The sequence below is a fragment of the Sorex araneus genome, chromosome 2 (genome assembly GCF_027595985.1).
Source record: "Sorex araneus isolate mSorAra2 chromosome 2, mSorAra2.pri, whole genome shotgun sequence".
NCBI lineage: Eukaryota > Metazoa > Chordata > Mammalia > Eulipotyphla > Soricidae > Sorex > Sorex araneus.
The window spans coordinates 126,989,658-127,012,760 of record NC_073303.1 but is presented as its reverse complement, the minus strand read 5'-3'; the positions used below and the strand labels follow the sequence as shown (position 1 = coordinate 127,012,760).

Genomic DNA, 23,103 nt, shown 5'->3' with positions numbered 1-23,103 from the left:
TCGGCATTCTGGGACTTGTAGTCTCCGCGCGACCCCGCGCCACGTGGAGGCGGCGGCCGCCCCGGCGCATGCGCCCTCCAGCGCTCTCCTGCGCACGTCGCCGAGGAGGGGATCGTCGCGTTGCACGAGTCGTGTGGACCCCGGAAAGCCCCGGCTGCACTCGTGCAGTGAGTAAATCCCGAGGGGCTGGGGACTGCAGACCTGGGGGAGGTGTGTGGGGCGCGCCCCTGGCCCGGGCTCTCGCTGAGACCCTGCCCCGATCGCCTCTGCCCTGGGCCCCCTGCACGCGAGCCCTCCCGGGACCTGTCATTTTCCGGTCCAGGGCCGTCTAAGGGAACGGGCTTGCACCTCCCTCTCCTGCCTACTAACGGGGTGGGCTGGGCCCTTTGGGGGTCCGCATCGAGATCGGGGCGGGGCGGGGCTCACCCGCGGGTGGAGGGGTCTCCTGGGAACTTCCCGGGGGTCTCTGTTCCCTCCCCTGGCCCGGACCCTCGTCACCGGGCGTCAGCGCGAGTGTCCGATCTTGCCTCCGAGAGTGCTCCGGAGCTGGGCTGTGCAAATGCTCCGTCATGCCGAGCGAGCCAGGCGCGAGCCTGGCCACCGGCCCGCCCCACAATTAATTTTTAATTTTTTAAAAATTTTCGGTATCTTATAAGTGGGTCTGGATTCGCTTTTCAGCCCCTGCTGTGGACGCGAGTGTGTGTCCTTGCAGCGGTTTTGTGCGGGACGCCCCCTGCAAGAAAATGACCCCTGGGGTCCCCCTGGGTTTGGTCCCACCTGCTGCTAAGGTCACTCTGTCCCCACTGCTGTTAAGGTCGCTGTGTCCTCTGCTCCTTCGCAGCTGTCTCTCTGGCCTGATGACGAAGTTCTTTTTTTTTTTGGGTCACACCCAGCGATACTCAGTGATTCCTCCTGGCTCTGCACTCAGGAGTTACTCCTGGCGGTGCTCAGGGGACTATAAGGGATACTGGGGATCGAACCTGGGTCGGCTGTGTGCAAGGCAAACGCCATCCCCGCTGTACTATCGCTCTGGCCCTGATGAAGTTCTTTAAGGAGTATATCCTAAATCCCAGAGGCTCCCTGGGGGAGGCCTGGTTATGCAGCCGTGTGGTGGGTCTGCATCCTGGTAGCATTTTGATGTCAGTTCGTCTGTTATATGAAGATTACATTGAAGAATCAAGTTTGCAGTCATGACTGTTCTATCCTGGACGTCCCTTGTGAGATAATATACAGGGATGTGGCATGTGCCTTGCATGCAGCTATGGTAGCTGTGACCCTAGTTCAAATCCTCAGCACCGTGTTTAATTCTCTGAGCACTTCTTAGAGTGACCCCAGAGCCCAGAGTAAGCTCTGAGCGCCGTCAGGTGTGGTCCCAAGCTCTCCTCCCCCTAAATAAAAATAAAGTGGTGCTTTGGGATTAGAGCCCTCGTGCAGTACTAACTTTATCGTTCCCCTTCCAGAAATGTCGAACGCAAAAGAAAGAAAGCATGCCAAGAAAATGAGAAACCAGCCCACCAATGTGACCCTATCCTCGGGCTTCGGGGCAGAGAGAGGCCGGAAGCTCCATAATGGAGGGGGAAAGCCCTTTTGTCCGCAGAAAACAGGTGAGAGAAACACTTTCAGTTCCTGTGGGGCCTGGATCGCTGCTCCCGGGGAGCTCCCCCCAGTTTATCCCACAGCTTGACCAACACCAGTGGCAGGAACTGCATCCAGCGCGCAGGCGTTTGACCCTAAAATGGTCATAATCAGACGGAATATGCCCCCAGCCCAGGCTCCGGCACCCTAATCTCCACTTGGTTATTTTCTGCTGCTGCTCCCCAAATGCGCTATCACCGTCCTGCTGCCTTACACAGTTCTAACATCAGGGACTTTGTGTTTTGTTCTTTAGCCACACGTGGTGATGTTTCGGGGTTCCTTCTGCTCTGCACTCAGGAATTACTCCTGGTGGTGGTCAGAGGACCCTGTGGGATGCCGGGGATCGAACCTGGGTCGGCCGCATGCAAGGCTGTGCTGTGGCTCCAGCCCCGGCACGTTGGGGATTTTAGACACACACGGATGATGACTGCCCTGCTTTAAGGAAACAAGGGCGTAGGACTGAGTAGTCGCTATTGTTAATGAAGGTAGAAATGAAAAAGATACATAAAACTCTGCAAAATTTGAGGGTCTATCGCATCTCTTTTCAAATCAGCTCGTTTATTATTTATTTATTTATTTTGCTTTTTGGGTCACACCTGGTGATGCTCAGGGATTACTCCTGGCTCTGCACTCAGGAATTACCCTGGGGCGGTACTCAGGGGACCATATGGGTTGCTGGGAATCAAACCCAGGTCGTCCGCGTGCAAGGCAAACGCCCTACCCGCCGTGCTATCACTCCAGCCCCAGCTCGTTTATTATTTAACAGAAACTCTCAAAGGGCAATGCTCAGGGGTTCCTCCTGGCACTGTACTCAGGAATCACTCCTGGCAGTGCTCGGGGGGACCCTATAGGATGCCAGGGATTGAACCTGGGTTGGCAGGCGCCCTCCCCTCTGTGCTGCGGCCATGTTCCCTGTTGGTCTGAGAACGCTCCCTTCGGAAGTGTCCTCCTGGGGCTCCCGACCCAAGGAGCACGTGTGTGACCTCCTCTGGCTCTGCTCAGAGCTGCCCTTGGTGACTCCATGCGGGACGGGTTGTTCCCTGACCCCGGCCTGGGATTGTCCAGTCCACCAGATTCCCCGCACACAGCAGCCCTGCCCCGGGCCATGCCAGTGACTTCTCTTTTCCTTTGTCCTTTTCAAAAATGCACCGTAGAGCCTTCCGGACCCTCGAGACAGCGGCCTGGTAGGGGTGAGCCGGACGCCAGGGAGCAGTCCTCGTCCACCGTCCTGTTCAAGAAGAAAGGGGGCTGGAAGGCGGGGCCTGAGGGCACGTCTCAGGACATCCCCAAGTATCTGACGGGTAGGTGTGGGCGCCCCTGCCCTGCTCCCATCAGCGCCCCGCTCTGCGCCCCCTGCAGGACCCCACTGCCTCTCCCTTCTTCCTAAGCACCTTTCTCTACCTGCCTCTCCCCGGCCCTGCTAGAAACTGGTTCCTCTTGGGCCTAGAAGCTTCCGAGCCCCCGCCCCCCAACTCATGGTAAAATGCCGTCCCCGTTCCTCAGCTCAGTCTCAGCCAGAAATGACACCAGAGGACTCTCCCCAGGGGCACTTGTCCCTGCTGTACCTGTGGGCATCCCCTGACCCCCAGCCCCTGCTTCATGCATGCACCTTCCATGTACCTCCTGACCTCTCTGTTCATGTATGGTTATAGGGCCCCACCCAGCACTGCTCCGGGCTTACTCCTAGCTCTGTGCCCTAGGACCCTTCTGGTGGGCTCAGGGGGTGTGGGGCAGCATAAAGGGTGCCAGGGATCGAACCCAGGTCTGCCATGTGCAAAAGCAAATGCCCTACCTGCTGTTCCATTGCTCCGGCCCTATCTGACCTATTCTTTTGTGTTTTGGGGCCATACCTGGCAGTGTCCAGAAGTTACTCCTGGCTCTGCTCAGGAACTGCTCTCAGCGGTGCTTGGGGGTCACACGGGTGCCAGGGACGCCCCAGCCAGCGCCTGGGCCCCCGTAGCCCCTGCCCTCGCTGCCACTCTTCCTTTCCCCTCTCTCCGTGTGGAGCGGCCCGCGGGATGCCCTGCACCTCACCCCGCGCCGGTTCCTTCCGCAGCGGCCACGTTCGCACAGGCCCGGGCGGCCGAGATCAGCGCCATGCTGAAGGCCGTGGGCCAGCGCTCATCTAACGCGCTGGTGTTCCAGACGCTGCCGCGGCACATGAGGCGCCGAGCCATGAGCCACGACGTCAAACGCCTGCCCCGGCGGCTGCAGGAGATGGCCCAGAAGGAGGTGCGCCCCTCCGCTTACCCTGATGGAATGTTCTAGAAGGAAAGCCGGGAGCCCGGGCTGGGGGGCACGGGGGTGTGAAGGCGCTTGCCATATAGGTTGATCCCCAGCCCCGCCTGGTCCCCTGGGTACCCCTGGGTGTGACCTCCCGTGCCCTCCCCCACCCCCAACAACAACCACAACCCGAAACTACAGGCTCATTTTGCAAAATACTTGATTTTAGTCACTATTCTGCCCTCCCCCTCCAAATTAACAAGCTGTCGGATAATGCAGCTACTTTTAGGTACAGCATTTAGAACACTTTTAAAATCTTTGTAATCGCTATCATTTTGGCTTTGGGGTCACACTCGGCAGTGCTCAGGACTTGCTCCTGGCTCTGTGCTCAGGGATCACTCCTGGCAGGGCTTGGGGGCCCCATGGGGTGCTGTAGACTGATCCCGGGTGGGCTGCCCAAGGTAACTAAGTAGCCCTGGCTACTGTGTCTATCTCTCTGACCCTTAAGACCAACTTCTTAAAAAGAGATTATTTTTAAGCGTTGTTATGGGCAGAGATTGGGGGCTGGGCGCGTGGCACACCTGGCTGTGCCCAGGGGTTATTCCTGGCTCCCTGTGGCTGAGTGAGCCCTAATGTGGGTTCTGGGGTGACTAGTCAGAGCCTGCTACATGCCTTAGGCACGGTACACCCCCCGCCCCCACCTTGTCTTGAAAATACTGTTAAATTGTCAATACTGCCCCCACCCCCTCGCAAGATATAAGATAGTATCTTACATGAGGTGGCTCAGAGGGTCCCCTGAGACCCTCCAGGGGTGACTCCTGAGCACAGAGCCAGGACTAAGGCCTGAGCACTGCCAGCGGTGACCCCCCCAAAACCAGAAAGTTTTAAAAAAATATCGAAGCAAACCGAGGGTTCGCAACTTAACACGAAGCTCCTTGTTGGCCTGCCCCACCCCTGCTTGGCGCCTGCAGGCGGAGAAGGCTGAGCACCAGAAGAAGGAGCACTCCAAGAGCAAGTGCCACCGCGCCCGGCGCTGCCACGCCGACAGGGTGCTGGAGTTCAACCGGCGGCAGCGGAAGAACCGGTGGCTGGAGACGCATATCTGGCACGCCAAGCGGTTCCACATGGTCAAGCGCTGGGGGTACTGCCTGGGCCACCGGCCCACTGCCAAGAGCCACCGCGCCTGCTACCGGGCCATGAGCAGCCGCTGCCTCCTGCAGGTGGGCTGCCGGCACCCACAGGGGCCACAGAGGCCCGGGCCGGGTGTGGGGGGGTGGGGCAGGGCGGGGAGGCGGGGACGGGGCTGCTTTCTTTCTGTCGGCTTCGAGACAGCTGGCATGGAGCGAGCTCAGTAGCTTTTTCCTTTCTGTGGAGGGGTCCTGGGGGCCGGAGGGAGAGTGGAGTGGAGGGCGCTTTGCAGGCGGCGGCGCCCCGGGTCCTTCCCCCAGCCCCGCTGGGAGAGATGCTTGAGCACAGAGCCATGACTGAGCCCCGAGCACCGCCAGGTGTGGCCCAGAAACTGAGAACTAAGAAGAAAAGAAAAGGGCTGGTCGTCCAAATAAGCAGGAATGTCTGGTTTAGGCCTTTCTGGATCTTTATATATATATATATATATATATATATATATATATATATATATTTATATTTTTTTTTTTTTGCTGATCCGGGGAGATGGTGGTGGTTTGGGTTTAGGTCTCACCCAGCAGTGCTCAGGGCCCTGACTCCTGGCTCTGTGCTGGGGTGGTGGGGCGTGGGGTGCTTGGATGCTTATTGGATGCTTAGTGCTGGCCTGTCTCGGTCCCGGGATGCCTCTGGGCTGTGGCTCTGTCCCTGTTTTGTGTCCTTTCCCCCGCCGTGACTTGTGGGTCCTTCCCCGCAGGACCTGTCCTACTATTGCTGCCTGGAGCTGCGGGGCGGGGAGGGGCCCATCCTGCAGGCGCTGGCGCCCCTGTGCAGCGCGGACACGGGTAAGTAACCCTGTCGTCGGCCCCTTCCCCGGGCTGCTGCCCTGAGCGCTCTGGGATTGGGCACCCATCCAAACGGCATTGGAGTCCGTCCCTGCTCCCCGTCTGTGGTGCTGCGGGACCCGGGAGGTCCCTGCTGGCCCTGGCCAGTGTCAGGTGAGAAGCATCTCTGCTTGGTGGGCTGTGCCCAGGCAGGAAGCACTCCCCAAGTCACTGATCTCCGCGAGCGTTTCTCTCCCGGGTGTCAGACGCCACGGGCTCGAGGGCAGGGAGGCCAAGGCAGCGGCTCCGACCCCTGACCCCCGAGCAGACGGCCACGGCGTGGGGCAGAGATGCTCTGTACGCGGCCCCACACCTGACGTGGTAGGAATTCTGTTCCTGGCTCCCCTCAGGCTTGACGTTCGCGGCCGTCCAGTGCTTGTCTGGGAAACGCCAGGGCAGTCTCACGCTGTACCGGGCAGACGGGTACCCCCGGGCAGCGCTGGGACCCGTCACCTTCATCTGGAAGCCCGCGAGCTGCCCCGGGGACGGAGCCGAGACCAGGCAGCTGTGGATCTGGCTGCATCCTGCTCTGAAGCAGGTGAGCCCCCCTCGGCCGCGGAACTTTGCACCGTGGGGATTTGGGGAGCATCAGGTGGGGCCAGAGCTCAGTCTGGACGTGGGCGGGAAGGTTGTGTGGCCAGTGGATGGAGCCCGTCTGGTCTCCCCCCATCAGTAAACCTCCTAGAAGGAGAAGCGGAGACGGCCGTGCCGGGAAAGGTGGTCCGTCTCAGCCTTGGCCCACCTGGGCAGTTCATTTGCATCTAGGGTCCCGGTAGAGCCTATTTTGAAGATGAGGAACTTGATGGTTTTAAAGACTCCCGGTTAGCACAGCTTCCCTTCATTGCTGTCCCCACATACGGCGGAAATGAAGTTTCTCTTGAAAAAATTCTAAATTTATTATTATGTTTTTAATGGGGCTGGAGTGTGAGCACGTGGGTAGGGCGCTTGCCTTGTGTGTGGCCAACCCAGGTTCGATCCCCGGCATCCCATATGGTCCCCTGAGTCCACTGGGAGTGATCTCTTGAGTGCAGAGCCAGGAGCAAGCCCTGAGCACTGCAGGGTGTGGCCCCCAAACAATAAACAAAAAGTTTGGCCAGTGTACTACTATGATTTGCCTTAATATTGGGCATTGAGGTGTTTGTTATTGTTATTGTTTTCAAATTAAAGTTTTTTTTTAATGTAGGAGTACTGCTATTCAGCCATTGATTAAGCTGATTGAATTGGGCATGAACTCTGCATTACTTTTTTTTTATTTTTTAAAATTGGATATCTGTGGGATAGACCATTACAAAGCTGTTTATAATTGCGTTTCAGTCATCCAATGATCCAGCACCCATCCCTCCACCAGTGTACATCTCCCACCACCAATATCCCCCGTTTCCCTACCCCCACCCCCTTCCTCCCTCTATGGGAAACTTTCCTTCTTGCTCTCTCTCTCCTTTTCCTTTTGTGCATTATGGTTTGCAATGCAGGTGCTAAATAAGAGGTTCAGGGTATTTGGTATTTTTATGGGGGTGGTAAGGCTAGAGTAGCTCTTCAATTGGGTGGCTGCTTTGGGGGGGTGGATGTGACTGTCGAGGCTTCTGGAAGTACAGGGAGGTGGGTGGAGGTAGCCCATCCTGGCCCCGAGAAAGCCTGGAGATTTCAGTCACAAAAAACCTGCACAACAGAATTCATTAAAGCTTTTTAAGGCAGTGTGATCTGAGGAGTGTCAGAAGTGCAGTGCTCCCGCACCCAGGCCCCCACGCCAATGATGACTCTTCTCTTCTCTTCTCTTCTCTTCTCTTCTCTTCTCTTCTCTTCTCTTCTCTTCTCTTCTCTTCTCTTCTCTTCTCTTCTCTTCTCTTCTCTTCTCTTCTCTTCTCTTCTCTTCTCTTCTCTTCTCTTCTTCCCTGTGATATACAGGGGAGTTATTTTTTTGTTCAGGTGCCGTGCACCCTTCAGAATATCCTAAAGCTTTCTGAGCTTGATGAATTTGTCTTTCTGTTTTGGAGCCCGGGGTGGAAGCCCAGGGCCTCACACGTGAATGCTGGTGCTGTCCCCCTGGGCACCTTGAATTTAGTGTAGCCTGTGAAGGGAGAAAAATCGGAATTTTTAATTTAAATCTTTTTTTCGGCAGGGAAGGATACCGGGTCTCATCCATGTACTCAACTCTTGAACCTTGTTCCCAGCTTAATGTGGGAATTTGAATTTTATTACTGTGCATCTTGCGGGGGGGGGGGGGGCGCGAACCCAGGGGTGCTTGGGGGCTGTTCCTGACAGTGTTGCTCGGGGGATTCTGTGGGGTGCCCCCTGTACCATTGCTCCTGACCCAGTGCTCAGGAGTGATCCCTGGCAGTGCTCGGGTGCCAGGGATTGAACTGGGTCGCATTAAATGCCTTAATCCCTATACTATCTCTCTGGCCCCTAAAATGGGAATTTCGGGAGTTGGGACTGGGGAGAGGGTCCCAGCCAGGGGTGCTCAGGGCTTTCTCCTGTCTCTGCATTGGGGATCAGTCCTGGCGGGTTCAGGGAACCCTGTGGGATGCCGGGGGATTGTATCCTGGTCGCTCCGAACAGGGCAGGTGCCCTCCCCGCAGGGCAGGTGCCCTCCCCGCTGTCCTATTGCTCCAGCCCAGAGGATGGGCAGTTTTGAAAGGGAGGATGAAAACACGCAGTAAAGGAAACCGCCTGCAGTAGAGGAAAACGCCTTCAGGTTGTCACGCATTCAAGCTTGAAAACATTCGACCATGTGCCTGTCCCCGTAGGACATCCTAGAGGCCATCCAGGCCGCGTGCCAGTGCACGGAGCCGGCCGGCGCCCCCGACCCCCTCCCGACGCCAGCCCCCGGCGCACAGCCCACGGAATCGCCCGTCGAGCAGCCTGGCCGGAAGAGGAGGCGGGGGCACGGTGGGGAAGGTGCCAGAGCAGCCAAGAAGGTCTGCGGCGACGCGACTCAGCCACACCAGCCCCGGGCCTGGTTCTCCCTGGCCACTGGCATCACCGTCAGGTGCGGGTGGGGCTGCGGGCTTGTGGGCACGGGGCGATCTGGGGGAGAGACGGTTTTGGTGATGGGGAGTTTGTTGTTGTTTTGGGTCACACTCGGCGGTGATGCACAGGGGTCACTCCTGGCTCTGCACTCAGGAGTCACTTCTGGCAGTGCTCGAGGGACCAGATGGGATGCTTGGGCTTGAACCCGGCTCAGCCGCATGCCAGGCAAACGCTCTCCCCGCTGTTCCATCGCTCTGACCCAATATGATGGGATGCTCTCAGGGACAGGGATGGTGTCTTTGGTCACGGGGACCTTCTTGGTGACGGGACGTTCTCAGTGGTGGGGACGTTCTCAGCGGGGACAGCGGCCCCACTCAGACCCCCAGTGCAGGGAGTTCCACAGCTGGCGCTTTTCTGTCTTCAGTGACCTGACAATGGAGTTCAACAGATTCCGCCTCATCGGTCCCCTGTCCCACTGCATCCTGACGGAGGCCCTGAGGGCGGCGCCTGTCCACACCGTAAGCCTCTGACTCAGTCCTTGGGGACCTCTCGGGCTACGGTCAGTCTGGGCCCGGGCTGGCCTGGTGCTTCTCCTGTCCCAGCCAGGATGGTCGGGAGGAGGAGCCGAGAGGGTATTTGTCCCTCTGCACCCTTGCTCTGTGACTGAGAGGGTTTCTGTTCCCTGCACCCCTGCTCTGTGACTGAGAGTGCATCCAGCCCCCCGGCACCCCTGCTCTGTGACCAAGAGGGTTTCTGTTCCCTGCACCCCTGCTCTGTGACTGAGAGTGCATCCATCCCCCCGAAACCCTGCTCTGCAACCGAGAGTGCATCAGTTCCTCGAACCACTGCTCTGTGATGAGAGGGCGTCCGTCCCCCCGCACCCCTGCTCTGTAACCAAGAGAGTGTCCGTCTCTGCACCCCTGATTTGCGACCAAGAGGGCGTCCAGCCCCCTGCACCCCTGCTCTGTGACGAGAGGGCGTCCGGGCCCCCGCACCCCTGCTCTGATGAGAGGGCATCAGTCCCCCACACCCCTGCTCTGTGACCAAGAGGGCGTCCGTTCCCCCGCACCCCTGCTCTGTGACGAGAGGGCGTCAGTCCCTCCGCACCCCTGATCTGACACAGGCCAACAGGCAGATTGGAGCCTGAGGGCTGCTCCTCCCCTGCTCCCTGTGTTCCTGCACCTGCCTCCTGGCCGCTGGTCCACTGTGCGCAGACATTGAGTGGCCACCGCTGCCCTTCCCATGGCACAGGACACTGGAGCCTCCCCAGGGGGGCGTTCTGCTGGCCACAGCCACCACCAGACCCGGGGCCCTGGGGCGCGTCTCCCCCTCCGGATGGAGTGGGGCGTCCTGGTCTGGCCCCCATAGGACACCCACCTGTGAGGTCTCAGGGTGAGGTCGGGACATCTGGGCCCCCAGAACCGAGCCCCTGTGGTCACCAGGAGAGCTTCCTTTGCAGGGGGCCGAGGAGGAGACGCCGCACGGCTGGTGGGCCAACGCCTGCCGCAGCCCGGCCCACGTGGACCTGCACCGCAGACAGGAAGCCACGTTCCGGCTGCTGGCAGGTAGGTGGGTGGGAGCGAGAGCGGGCTGTGTGCCACTGCGGGCAGGGAGGTGGCGGGAGGGGGCTCGGAACCGTCCCCGGGGTCAGAGACCAGCACTGTTGGGTGTGGACCCGTCCACGAAAGGGACAGGCTCCTCGGACTCTTCCTCTTGGCTGGGGGGTGATCAGGTTTGGGTACCACACCCGGTGATGCTCAGGGGTGACTCCTGGCTCTGTGCTCAGGGATCCCTCCTGGCAGTGCTCAGGGGACCCTCTGAGGAGCCGGGGACGTATCCCGGATCGGCCCGAGGCACGGCCAGCGGCCAGCAGCCATGGGGGCCTCGTGCCATGTCTGTTTCTGCTTCTGCTCCCCAAGGCGTATCGTCCCCGGCAGAGCTCCCCTCAGGTACAGTGCTGGGACTGACGGTGGGGGACCCGCGCGTCAACCTGCCTCAGACGCGGGCCAGAGTGTTGCCCAGCCCGGAGAACTGTCCAGGTAAAGTGTGTCCCATGGCCCCCCGACTCTCCCGGCCTCCCCAGCACCCCCTCCCCCGGGCCACTCTCTTCCCCCTTGCCTGCCCCAGGGAGGGGACGCCGTGAGGGGCAGGCCCTTGGCGGCAGGGCACGTGGCTCCCCGCGAGTCGTAGGGTGTCTCTGCCCGCCACCGGCAGATGGAGACGAGGGAGGTTCTCTGCGCCCACAGCTGGTCTTGTGCTCAGTGGAAGCCTCTGTCCGACCGTACAGATGATCCAGGTTCGAATCCTGGCAAGGCCATCCCGGGCTGCAGTGACTCGAGTCTGGGTTCAGGCGGGACAGTGGCCCGAGGGAGAGGGTCCCGGGCAGGGACTGGCTAAAGGGTGAGTCGCACCCAGGGTTTATTTCTGGTTATTTAGACACAATTGATGGGGGAATAATTAACATCAGCCTGTGAGTTTCGGAGGGGGGTGCGTTCTCCGTCCTCAACCTCCACGTGGAACTGTTACATGGAGATTATGGGGGTGGCTGTAAAGTGGTGTCTGGGGGACTGGAGCGATAGCACAGTAGGTAGGGTGTTTGCCTTGCACACAGCCGACCCAGGTTCAAATCCCAGCATCCCATATGGTCCCCTGAGCACAGCCGGGAGTAATTCCTGAGTGCAGAGCCAGGGGTAACCCCTGAGCATCACCGGGCGTGGGCCAAAAACCAAAATAAAAAAGTGGCCTCAGAACATCACAGGAAAAGTGGGTGGGGGAGCTTGTGTGGGTCTGGCTGGTAATTAGTCTGACGCTGGAGCGTCTCTTGACTGACTGAGGTGTAAAGGCCACGGGCCACTCCGGTTCTGGATGGAGGCCCTCCGAGTTGCTTCAAAGCATCTTTGTTTCAGTGTAAAGGGGTAATTTACTACAAATAATTACACTCTAGTTTCTTTGACTGCCTCACATTCTTTTCCAGACAGAGGTGGTGATCTGGTATCATCCTTCCTAAGGTTTCTTTCATCTTTTTTTTGGTTTGTTTTTTGGTCCACACCCGGCGGTACCCAGATCTGACTCCTGGCTCTGTGCTCAGGGATCACTCCTGGCAGTCTTTCTTAGGGATGCCACAGATTGAACCCAGGTTGGCCGCATGCAAGGCCAGCACCCTGCCTGCCGTGCGATCTCTCCGGCCCCTTGGAGTCTTTAAAAAACAAGACAGCCCAAACCAGTGACCTGTGCCTGAGTTTTTGGAGCTGCTCTGGCAGATCCCTGAAGCCCAAGCGTGGCTCAGGGCGGGGACCAGGCTGACGGACAAGTGAGGTGCAGGGGGGGCCTGGGAGGGGAGGGGAGGAGGAGCAGGAGGAGGAGCAGAGCCGATTAGGAATTGGATTCCTCGCCGGCCTTCAGAGACGCCCCCAGCGCACGTGCTCTGGGATCCCGTGGTCCTGGGACTTGAGTCACTTCTTAGCCTCGTTCACTCTGTCCGGCCTCCTTAGCCCAGAGTTTCTCACTGTAAGTAACTGGTTTTCTGGGGGAGATTTTAAAACCCGAATTTTCTGTGGCATTCTTGCAGGAGTTGCTTCTCTTCCGAGTACTAATCTGCTCGTCTGCCCTCCAGAGCCGGGCTGGCTTGCGGTGTTCACGGAGCTGGCGGCTTGTGCACGCACAGTTGGGGGGGTGGTTTGGCTCCTTGCACCCGTCTCGGCCTTGCCCTTCAACCACACTCTTCAGGGTCCCTGCCCCAGACAGGGGCCTTGGGAGGGGGGCAGGACCATTGTCTTCTTGTCTTCTCTGGAACGTTTGGAGGCTCCTGCTGGCTCATTCTCACGTTGCCCCAATTCTCACTTTCTGGTCTTGGGAGAAAGAAACCTCGGGGCTTTGGCTGGGCCCTTAAATAGTTCTGCAGGGGCTGGAGAGGGTGTTTGCCTTGCACGCGGCCGACCGGGTTTTGATTCCCATTATCTCATATGGTCCCCCGAGCACCGCCAGGAATAATTCCTGAGTGCAGAGCCAGGAGTCACTCCTGTGTTTCACTGGGTGTGATCCAAAAAGAAAAAAAAAAAATCTGCATAATTCACGGGAAGTAGGTGTATCCCGACTTAACTAAAACCCTAAATAATAAAGCCTTCGTGTACATTCACCTTTCTAGGTAAAACTTTGAGTTATATCAAACTTTTGAGTTTGGAAAAAGATAAAGATGAAGCTTTGAGTTATCAATCTTCAAATATACTTCATGGTTTTTGGTTTTTTTGTATTTGGTTTTTGTTTTTGGGGCACATCTTTTTTTAGGGCTTAGTCCTGGCTCTGCACGCAGAGATCATTTTTGGTAGGTTTGGGGGACCAGTGGGTGCTGGGGATCGAACCTGGATTGGGTCATGAGAGGCCAGCGCTCTCTCCGCTTACTCCCTTTCTCTCTGGCCCCTCAAGTGCACTTAAGGGAGGAGGAAGGTGGCTTCTGCGGTTGGCCTTCAGGGCCCGAGTCCAGGGCTCTGCAGGGGACTCAGAATAGGGTGATGCTTCGGCCTGACACACACACACGCCTTTCAGCGATCCGTCCCCAGGGGCCACGAGCCCACGTAGCCGCCAGACCTGGGCTAGCTGAGTCACTCTCGGCGGTGACTTTCTGCCGGGCTCACTGGCGGCCGTTGGCGTCACAGAGTGGCCTCACCCTCCAAAACCCTCTTTGGGCTCTGCCTGCCGGCCCTAGCCCCATTGGCCTACAACCCCTGGTCTTGTCACTCTGCCTTTTTTTTTTTCTCTCTCTTCTAGAATGTTCTACCATGTGAACTGCACATTCCTTTCCTGCTAGCTCCGACCCTGTGCTTCTTCCTTGTCTCTTTTTTGTGTAGGCTCTTTGGAGATGATGCCCGGCCTCCTTTCCCACTGGGGATTGGCCAGCCCCCCGCCCACCCCTGTGTGTGCCCATGTCTGTGTGTCTGTCCTGGGGTCACTCGCTCCCATCATGGGAGGAACCCAGCCCGAGAGAGTTCAACGACTGTGTGTACTTGTTGTGTTTGGGGGCCACACAGGCAGTGCTCAGGGGTCACTTCTGGCTCTGCGCTCAGGGGTGCCAGCTGGTGGTGCTCGGGGACCGGGGAGGCTGCCGGGGATGGACACAGGCCGGCCTGGGTAAGGCTGTAGCTCCGGGCCAGCGCTTAGCCGCTCGTGAGGATTTCTCAGGGTCCATCTTTCCATCACGTCTGTCCGTCTGTCTTTGTTCAGTCTGTCCCCATGTGCCCCTGTCATGTCCAGCCTATTCTGTCCCCGGCCTTAGGTGGATCAGGTGGTGCCCGAGTGACCCTCCCATGCAGCCCCCCATTGTTGGGCACGTCCCGACTCCTTCAGCCAGGCGTTGGGAGGCTTTCCCCTCAGTGTTGAGCTGTGGCTCTGGTCTCTCTGTGGGATTGACCCCTCCTCGTTGTCTCGCTCTAGAGAAAACGTGACCGACAGAAACCTGTCCGACACGGTAGTCTGGGCGCTGCCAGCGAGCCACGGTCAAGGGTGAGCCCGGTGGTGCCCGGAGGCGTCAGCGTGGCCGAGATGGGAACCGTTATGTGTTGGGTCACACCTGGCGATGCTCAGGGGTCACTCTTGGCCCTGACTCAGGGATCACTCCTGGCGGGGCTCAGGGGACCATGTAGGATATCGGGATCGAGCCCTGGCCAGCCACAGGCAAGGCCAGTGCCCTCCCTGTGTAGCATTGCTCTGGCCCCTGGAAACCTACCTTCTCGCAGAGAACAGGCAGTGCCCCTGCTGCCCCGGCCACCTGCCTGCAAGGCTGTTACTACCCCTCATCTGTCCGATACCCTAGGGGCCGTCGCCCCCTTCTTTGGGGAAGCGACCAAGGAATGTGGGTTGAAGGGTCTTTCTCTTCCCTCTTAGACCAGGACGAGGTCAAACGGCTGCTTCTGGAGGGTGTGCCCGCCGAGTGCGCCCACAGCTTGCTCTGGGACCCGGATGTATGTAGGAGCGTCACTGAGAAGAAACTCTCCGAGCAGGTACCGCCCCTCTCTCAGGCCACCGGGTACTCCTTCTTCCAGCCCCCTCCCTGGACCCCTAGGCCCGGAGAGGGGGGAGGGGAGAGGTGAGTGTGCAGGGGGTGGGGGAGTGGGGTATAGAGAGAGTAGGGGAGAGTGGAGTATGTAGAAAGGGGTGCTTGAAGATGAGGGTCCCGTTGGGCTGCCCTGTGGGTGCTCACAGCCTCCCTGCAGGCAGCAGGGGGCCCGTGTGGGGGCCGGGCTTCTCCCCCCTCTGCGGCCGCTGTTAGAGCCGAGTCAGTGCCCCCAGCCGCCTGTGTGGGAAGAGGTTTGGGTGCGGCTACAGACGGAGCACAGAGATGGGGGCAGTTGTGTGGAGACGCGTGCGTGTGTGTGTGTGCATGCAGGTATGTTTGCGGGTACATGTGTGCATGCACGTGTATATGTGTATGTGTGCGTGAATGCACACGTGTGCATGTTTGTGCATATGTGTGTGCATGCATGAGTGCATGAATGTGTATGTGTGCATACATGTGCGTGCACGTGTGTATGCATGTGTGCATGTGTGCACATGCAGGTCCATGTGTATGCATGTGTGTGCGCATGAATGTGCATGTGTGTGCATGTGTGTGAATGAAGTATGTATCTGCTGGTGTGTACACATGTGTCCTTGAATCTGCTGGCATGTGTGTGCATGTGTCTGTGTATACATGCATGTTGATGTGTTTGTGTGTGTGCATGTTCTGGGGCCCCCGAGACGTGGCACCTTGTCTGCTCCGGAGCACTCGGGAGCACTCAGCTCTCCGTGGATTCTGGACTCACAAGGGCTCACGGTGCTTTCTCTGAGGACCAGCTCAGGATGGGCGCTCCTGAAGCCGCCCTAGGGAACCCCAGGGAACCTTCCAGATGGCCCAGGTGTCTTGACCGATGCCCTTCCCGTCTAGGAGCTGAACCGGAGGAGGAGCGAGCTGCTGGTGCCGGGGTCGCAGCTGGTGCTGGGGCCGCAGGAGTCCAAGATCCCCGTGCTCCTGGTGCAGCAGCCCGGGAAGGTGGCTGGTGACGACTGTCTCGGCTGGGGCAGCGGCTGGGACGTGCTGCTCCCCAAGGGCTGGGGCATGGCCTTCTGGATCCCCTTTGTAAGTGCCCGCGGGGGCCCCCGCCCCGCCACGAGCTGCCTCCCACACCTTCCTGGGGTCTGGTGCCGTCCCGGGGCCCGACACAGCCCGGCCTGTAGCGCGCCTTCTGCAGCCCGGCAGGAACGTTTCACCCGAGCGGGTCCCGGCCCAGCGCCAAAGGCCTTTCTTCTGTGCCACGGCTGTGCGAGCTGGCGGCACCTGGCCCTGCCCAGGGGCTACTCCTGGCCCGTGCTCGGGGGTCTTTCCTGGAGGTGCTTGTGAGCCCCCAGGGTGCTGGGAAGCAGACCGGCCTCCTCTGTGCCGTCTGCCCAGGAGGGAGACGTGGCCGGGGTGGGACTGGGGTGGCCGCTCACGTGCCCGTGTCCTGACTCCCTGGCCCTCGTGCTGCTGTACCAGGTGTGCCCGGCCGCCCCCAAACAAGGGCATTCTGCTTGACAGGGCTTTGTTTTGTGTGTGTGTGTGTGTGTGTGTGTGTGTGTGTGTGTGTGTGTGTGTGTGTGTGCGCAGCAAGGTATGTATTTTTATTTGTTTATGTTTTCGTTTATTTTTGGGTCACACCTGGCGATGCATAGGGGTTACTCCTGGCTCTGCACTCAGGAATTACTCCTGGCGGTGCTCAGGGGACCATATGGGATGCTGGGGATTGAACCCGGGTCGGCCGCGTGCAAGGCAAACACCCTACCCGCTGTGCTATTGCTCCAGCCCCTGGTTTTTTTGTTTGTTTTGGTTTTTGTTTTGTTTTTGGGCCACACCAGGCGGTGGTCAGAGCTGACTCCTGACTCTGCACTCAGTGATCACTCCCAGCGGGGCTCAAGGGACCCTCTGGGGTGCCAGGGATCGAACTTGAGTCAGTCGCGTGCTGGACAAGTGCCCTGCCCTCTTTGGTTTTTACCGAGTGAAATTTACTTAGACGTGCCCTTGGCGTCTGTGTTCCCCCCGTGGCTCTCTCCCTCTGCCTGGTGGTGTTTCGGGCTTGGGTGACGGGCTCCGTTTGTGCCAGAACCAGACACCCTCGAAGTCCCTGAAAGGGACCCCGGGGGCAGCCCCGTCTCTGTCCCTGGAGGCGGTGGCTGAGCGACCCGGGGCTGTTTCTGGTAGATCTACCGCGGCGCCAGAGTCGGAGGCCTGAAGGAGACGCTGGTGCATTCTCAGTACACCAGGTCGCCGAGCGTGCCTGGCGACTGTCCCGACGCCCCCGCCGGGGCCCGCTTTGCTGAGGAGCGAGCGAAGGAGCTTCTGGAAAAGTACAGAAGGTACGGAACGGGTGTTCGGAGGGGGGGAAGCGCAGTGGTTGGGGCGGTGTGGCCTGCGACTTCTCTTTCGTTTGTGGAACTCAGGGCTCACCCCGGGCTCTGTGCTCGGGGCCCTGCGCGGGGCGGGGGATGGGCCCTGTCCTCCCTCTCCGTCGCCCCGTTTGGGAGACGCCTCTCTCGGGTCTCCCGTCAGCCGCTGTGGGGCCCAGAGCTGGCTCCGAGGGGACCTTCGCACATGCGTCGTCTCCTTTAACAGGGGCTGTTGTCAGCATAGTGCTGGGCACAGGCGGGACAGGGGTCCGACTTGGGGCCCTGCGGGTGCTGGCCGTGGGCCTGGCCATTGCCGTGTCCCCTACACGGGGACAGAAGGGGGCCAGGCGGGGGGGACAGGTCACAGCACTTGGCCGACCCAGGTTCAATCCCCGGAGCCCTGTAGGGTCCCTCCCTACAGGGAGCACTGCCGGGAGTGATCTCTGAGCACAGAGCCAGGAGTCAGCCCTGAGCACTGACGGGTGCAGCTAGAGAGAGAAACGAGGAGCCGAGTGGGGTCGGGGCCTTTGGCCCCCCACTGCGTCTGACCTGCTTCTCTCTCCTCTCCGTAGACGGCCCCCTGCCAAGCGGCCCAACTACGTGAAGCTGGGCACGCTGGCGCCCTTCCGGTGCCCCTGGGAGCAGCTGACCCAGGAGTGGGCGGTCCGCGCCGAGGCGGGAGTGGCCTCCGGGCCCCAGGGGTCAGGCCAGGAGGCCGGTGACAGGGCCCCAGAGAGTCCGGGCCAGGCGGGCGCTGGTGGCATCTGTGTCCTTAGGTGAGTCCCGGGGGCCCAGAGGGGGGCTGGGAGCCATTTCCGGCCAGGGGGTCTGAAGGTGCCATGTAGGTGCCAGGGAGGGGCCTGTGGAGCTGGGAGCAGACCCGAGTGTCTGTGTGCTGCCCCTTGACTCCCACGGGGCCGGTGCCTCATGGGTGAGGTACAGGGGTGACCAGGGCCCCTTGTGTGACTCCCCAGGCAGTCAGTTCACCAGCACTCCTGGTCCAGGGAGGCCGCTAGGAAGAGCGAAGGAAACACTCTTTAGGGGCTGGAGCAGTAGCACTTCGGGGAGGGCGTTTGCCTTGCACATGGCTCACCCAGGTTCGATCCCCGGCATCCCAAATGATCCCCTGAGCACCACCAGGAGTAATTCCTGAGTGCAGGGCCAGGACTAACGCCGAGTGTGACCCAAAAAGCAAAAAAAAAAAGAAAAGCTCTTTGATTTGGGGCTGGGTCTTGATTGCAGCTGGGGTGGGGGAGGGGTTGGGGCCCCACCCATTGGTGCTCAGGGGTCTCTCCCTGTGGGGCTCTGGGAAGGGCCTTGTGTGCTGACCGCAAATCTGCAGTCTGGGGATTAAACCTAGTTGGCTGTGTGTCAGGAAAGTGCCCTACCCAGTATGCCAGACTTCAGATCCCCGTGGAAGTTAAAAAAAATTTTTAGAATTCGGGGCTGGAGCTGTGGTATAGCGGGTCGGCGGCACGGGCCTTACACCACCCAGCCTTGGTTTGAATCCAACCCTGGCATCACACGTGGTACCCTGAGAGCCACCAGGAGTGATTCCCGAGTGCAGAGCCAGGAGTAACGAGCACTGCGGGGTGTGGCCCCTGCCCTGTCCCCGAGACATCCTGCCCAGCGCCTGGCCATGGGGCCCTGACTGCGGGGCCCTGACCGTGTCCCTCCCTCCCTCCCTCCCGCCCGCAGGAGCAGGCGCGGCCTGAAGCAGCTGTCGGCCTGGTGCGGGCCCGGAGGAGCGCGAGGGCCGGAGATGAGCGCCGAGGCCCGTGGGTCCCTGTGTGGCCGCTTCCCGCGGGCCCTGGTGTGGGTCAGCCTCTTCCCGCTGCACCGGGGCAGCCCGGAGCCGCACACCCTCATCTGCATCCCGGCCGCCGCCGACCTGCAGCGGCTGCGGGGGGATCGTGGCTACGGGGGGCCCCACGAGCCCAAGCACAGCGACCCCTTCAAGAGCCGCGTCCGCAGGGAGAAGGGCGAGAAGAGGAGGGGGGCGCCGCCGGCCCCCACGCCGGTCCCCACGCAAGGGCTGTGGCCCAGCCCGCTGCCGCCCCTCACGGCCCACGGCGCCCGCACGCTCCTCGGCTTCGTCACGCAGGGAGACTTCTCCATGGCTGTGGGCCGCGGTGAGGCCCTGGGCTTCGTCAGCGTGACAGGCCTGCTGGACATGCTGGCCGGCCAGCCGGCCGCCCAGCGGGGCCTGGTGCTGCTGCGGCCCCCCGCCTCCCCGCAGTACCGGTTCGCCAGGATCGCCATCGAGGTGTGAGGCCAGCGGAGAGCCGGGCCCTGTACCCCCTCCCTCCCCCCAACCCTCTTCCAGTGACCTCTGGGGCCTGTGGATGAAGTGTCCACTGCGTTGCAGCCCCCGCCTGGCTCCTCTGGCCTCCCCGGCCTGCAGAGCGTCATTGGGCGGATGTGACCCCCAACCCCGTGCTCCCCTGGGACCGTGTCTCGTCCCCTTCTTAGCATCAGAACAGAGTTGTCGAGTGTCTGGAGAAAGGACCTCTGCTGCCTGCTGGGCCGGGTGGGTGGCCAGAGGGTGTCTGAGTGTGGACGGCCCTGGGCCCTGCCTCCCCCGGGCTGGCATTAGAACCGGGTCAGAGTTTTCTGAATTTTTCCGCACCTGCTTCCTTTTGGTTGCTGGCCAGCACGTGACCCCGCGGAATGCCCTGAGAGGTCTCTGCGGCGGTGGCGCTGCAGGGCGCCCCACGCGTCTCACGTGCCGGGAAGCGTGTCACCGAGGGGAGAAAAGAAGGACGATGCCCGCGTCGGGTTGATTTAGGAAGCAGCCGGGTTACAGGAAGCCAAGCGTTTTCTCTCTAGAACCTTCCGTGTGCTGATGCGAGTTGCCAGGCAGTGGAGGGCGTCCGCTTATGTCTTCTCCATCGTTCTGACCCCCGAGGTCCAGGCCACAGCTCAGTGATGATGAAAATGACCAAATGCTGCTTTTGTTTGTTTGGGGACTGGGGGTGGGGTGGGTCCCAGTCTGATTGCCAGCTCGGTGCTGGGGCCTCCTAGGGGGCGCCAGTGCATGGCAGTTTTGTCAGAATTTTCTGGGTCATTAATTTGTTGTTCTGCATGTCTTGTTTTTCTTTTCACCCACTCTTCTTGCCAAATTTGGGTGGGATGTGTTTGTTTCCCCCTTTTTAATGTCCATGTCTTGGTGTTTGGGAAATGCACTGGTTCTCTGCAGGAGGGCTGGGAGTGATGACTTGGGTGGGACGGGGCAAGTATTATCCTGGGCACTGGGCGTGGCCGGCTGGGCCGCCTCCTGTGCCAGTGCCTTCTGCCCAGCCCAGCGGGGACGGGGGTGGGGGAGAAATCTGCCGCCACAGTGTCTGTAACAAGAACGAAGTAAAGCATCACCTGCAGCCGGTTGTGTTCTAGTCATTTTATTGTTTGGGTTTTGGGGTCATACCGGAGGGTGCTGGGCGTCACCTCCCAGCAGCGCCCGGGGGGGGGGGGTGCTGTGGTGCGGGGGGAGGTGGCCTCCTGGGTGCGGCCCCCCGCCCAGCCCCCACACCATCCCTGACCAGCGGTCAGCGGGGGCTCGCCGTCCCTTACCTGTTTCCCAGGCCCCGGGCCGCTGGGGGAGGCGCCTGACCTCCTCCTCGGGGTTCCTGCCGCGGCTCCCGCGGTGCCTAGGCCCTGGCTTCAGGAGGGCAAACGCCAGTGTGATGGGAGAGATGGGTGGGCTTCGCTGTGCGCCCCTGGGAGAGGGGCCCCCAGATGTTGGCCGGGTGAGAAGCGTGTGTGCAGCTGAGGGGGCGGGGGCGGCGGCCTGGTCCGTCCAGCCCCTGCAGGAAGGACTGTGCGCAGACACCTTTGTCGGACCCTTTGCCATCCCGATGGCCCAGAGAACACTGGTTTTGAAAATTTTTTTCTGTATCTGTTGGTATACAACACCTCATAATCCCAGGCCTAGCTAGGCCTGGATGTAAACGGTTTATGTTTTGGTTACTGTAACTTTAAATGGCGGTTACTGTTTCCATTGGTTGATTTGCATATTTGCCTATGTGGCTGAATATGATTGGTTTGTATGTTAATTTAATAAATAAAAGGAGGTTGAACAGGCTGCTCTCGGGCAGGCCATAACACAAAACCTCCGGAGGCAGTCCTGTGATCCTCCCCCAAAAATGTATATTTCTTCTGCGAGTAAAGTGCCCCTGACTCTCCCGTAAAATTGCAACATTGTTGCAACATGTATCTTTGGGCCACATCCGGTGGTGCTCAGGGCCGACTCCGGGCCCTTCACTCAGGGGACCCTGTGTGATGCCGGGGAGCGAGCCCACCTTCACTCCCTGCGGGGCAAGCGCCCTCCCTGCTGTGTGAGCTGGCCCTGAGAACACTTTTTTTTTCTTTTTGGGTCACACCTGGCGATGCACAGGGGTTACTCCTGGCTCTGTACTCAGGAATTACTCCTGGTGGTGTTTGGGGGACCACATGGGATGTCAGGAGTCGAACCTGGGTCAGCTGAGTGCAAGGCAAACGCCCTCTGCTGTGCTCTCGCTCCGGCCCACGGCGAGCACTTTAACCCCTGTGCCGTCTCTCCTGCCCGCCCGTCTCCTCGGTAGACACAGTTTAAAGTCATCCCTGTGCCTTCTGCCCCGGGCGTGCAGCAGCGGCTGGACTGCTTTCTATTAACGGGTGTCCCAGCTCTGCACTGAGACGCCGTCCCCCGTGTCAGCCCAGACCACGGCTCCTGTCCCTCACCTCCTCTGCCCCCGCTCCCCTTCCTCTGCTTTGGGCCTTTCATTTCTGTAACCCAGTGCTGGCCTTGACTCACCTTTGAGGCCTCCTGGTCCCAGTAACGACTTCATTTCCTTGCAGACAGACAGACGAGAATGGCCGCCAGCAGGGGGTGAGGAGCAGGGAGCCGGCTTGGGTGTTGCCAGACCCCTGCCCTGGCTGTGTGGGGGGACGTGAGTACTGAGTAGGACATGGGCACTCACCGGAGGCTGAGCCTGGGGTCTGTGTGGGTCCCCCTGCTTTGGGAAACATCCCCGCCCCGGGCATACGCGTGACCCGCCTTCATCAGAAAAATGGGTGTGTGTCTGCTTGGCAAGGAAGGGCAAACCCCAAGTGTCCCTTCTGAGGGGGCTTCTGAGGTGCCGAGAGGCCCCACGTGAGCATTGGAAATGTGCCACATGCGACTGCACGGGGTGACCGGCACGGGGGCACACAAGGGGGTTTGCCACGAGGCATCTCCCATGGCGATGTACGTTCACGTCTGTGGAAAGAGTCATTTTCAGGGCTGGAGAGAGCACAGCGGGGAGGGCCCGGCCCCGCACACAGCTGACTGGTCCGGGTCCCAGCGCCCCGCCAGGTGTGGCCCTGAGCACTGCTGGCGTGGATGGCCCAAAGGCAAGAGATCTTTGTGTTTCAATAAGGAAGTGGGTCTCTGCAAAGCCCGTCTGCAGTGCCCTCTGGGACCCCTCCTGGGCCTTGGGCGCTGGGCTGACGAACTCGTTTCCAGGACCCCTCTCCTCTGGCTGCAGTGGGTGGTGCCCCTGGGCTGCTCCTGGCAGGGGCGGGGGCACGCAGAGGCCCCCCCAGGAGACTGGGCACTGCTTAGCTCACCCCACCGAGTGGCCCCCATCCCAGCTCGCCCCGTTTCCCCCACCTGGTGGCCACACTCCCCCAGACCCCGCCTCGGGCCTGGAGCAGGGGAAGCTGGACTCTTGCCAGGAGGAAGGTGAGGGCGGCAGTGAGGGTCCCGGGAGCCTAGACTGCCAGGTGAGGCAAGGTAGGCCGTGAGGCTGGGGTCACCCCAGGGGGCTTCCTGGACAAGCAGGGCCCCGCTGGCATGGGTCTCTGCTGCAGCCCTTCCCAGCCTCAGCTGCGTGTGGCCCCCAGCGCCGCCGAGGCTGCC

At 60.2% G+C, this 23,103-nt stretch overlaps 1 protein-coding gene across 1 annotated transcript; it reads left to right on the top strand.

The window, feature by feature from the left end:
* The first annotated feature begins 61 nt into the window (after positions 1-61).
* Positions 62-20,547, top strand: POP1 (POP1 homolog, ribonuclease P/MRP subunit). Its single transcript, XM_055126837.1, has 16 exons — positions 62-167; positions 1,461-1,604; positions 2,790-2,936; positions 3,692-3,867; positions 4,830-5,078; positions 5,738-5,825; positions 6,215-6,402; positions 8,612-8,853; positions 9,259-9,352; positions 10,294-10,399; positions 10,754-10,873; positions 14,712-14,827; positions 15,751-15,942; positions 17,041-17,195; positions 17,798-18,001; positions 18,924-20,547. Exons 2-16 carry the CDS (start codon positions 1,463-1,465, stop codon positions 19,495-19,497), a joined length of 2,793 nt encoding a protein of 930 aa, XP_054982812.1. The 5' UTR covers positions 62-167; positions 1,461-1,462; the 3' UTR covers positions 19,498-20,547.
* The last annotated feature ends 2,556 nt before the right edge of the window (positions 20,548-23,103 follow it).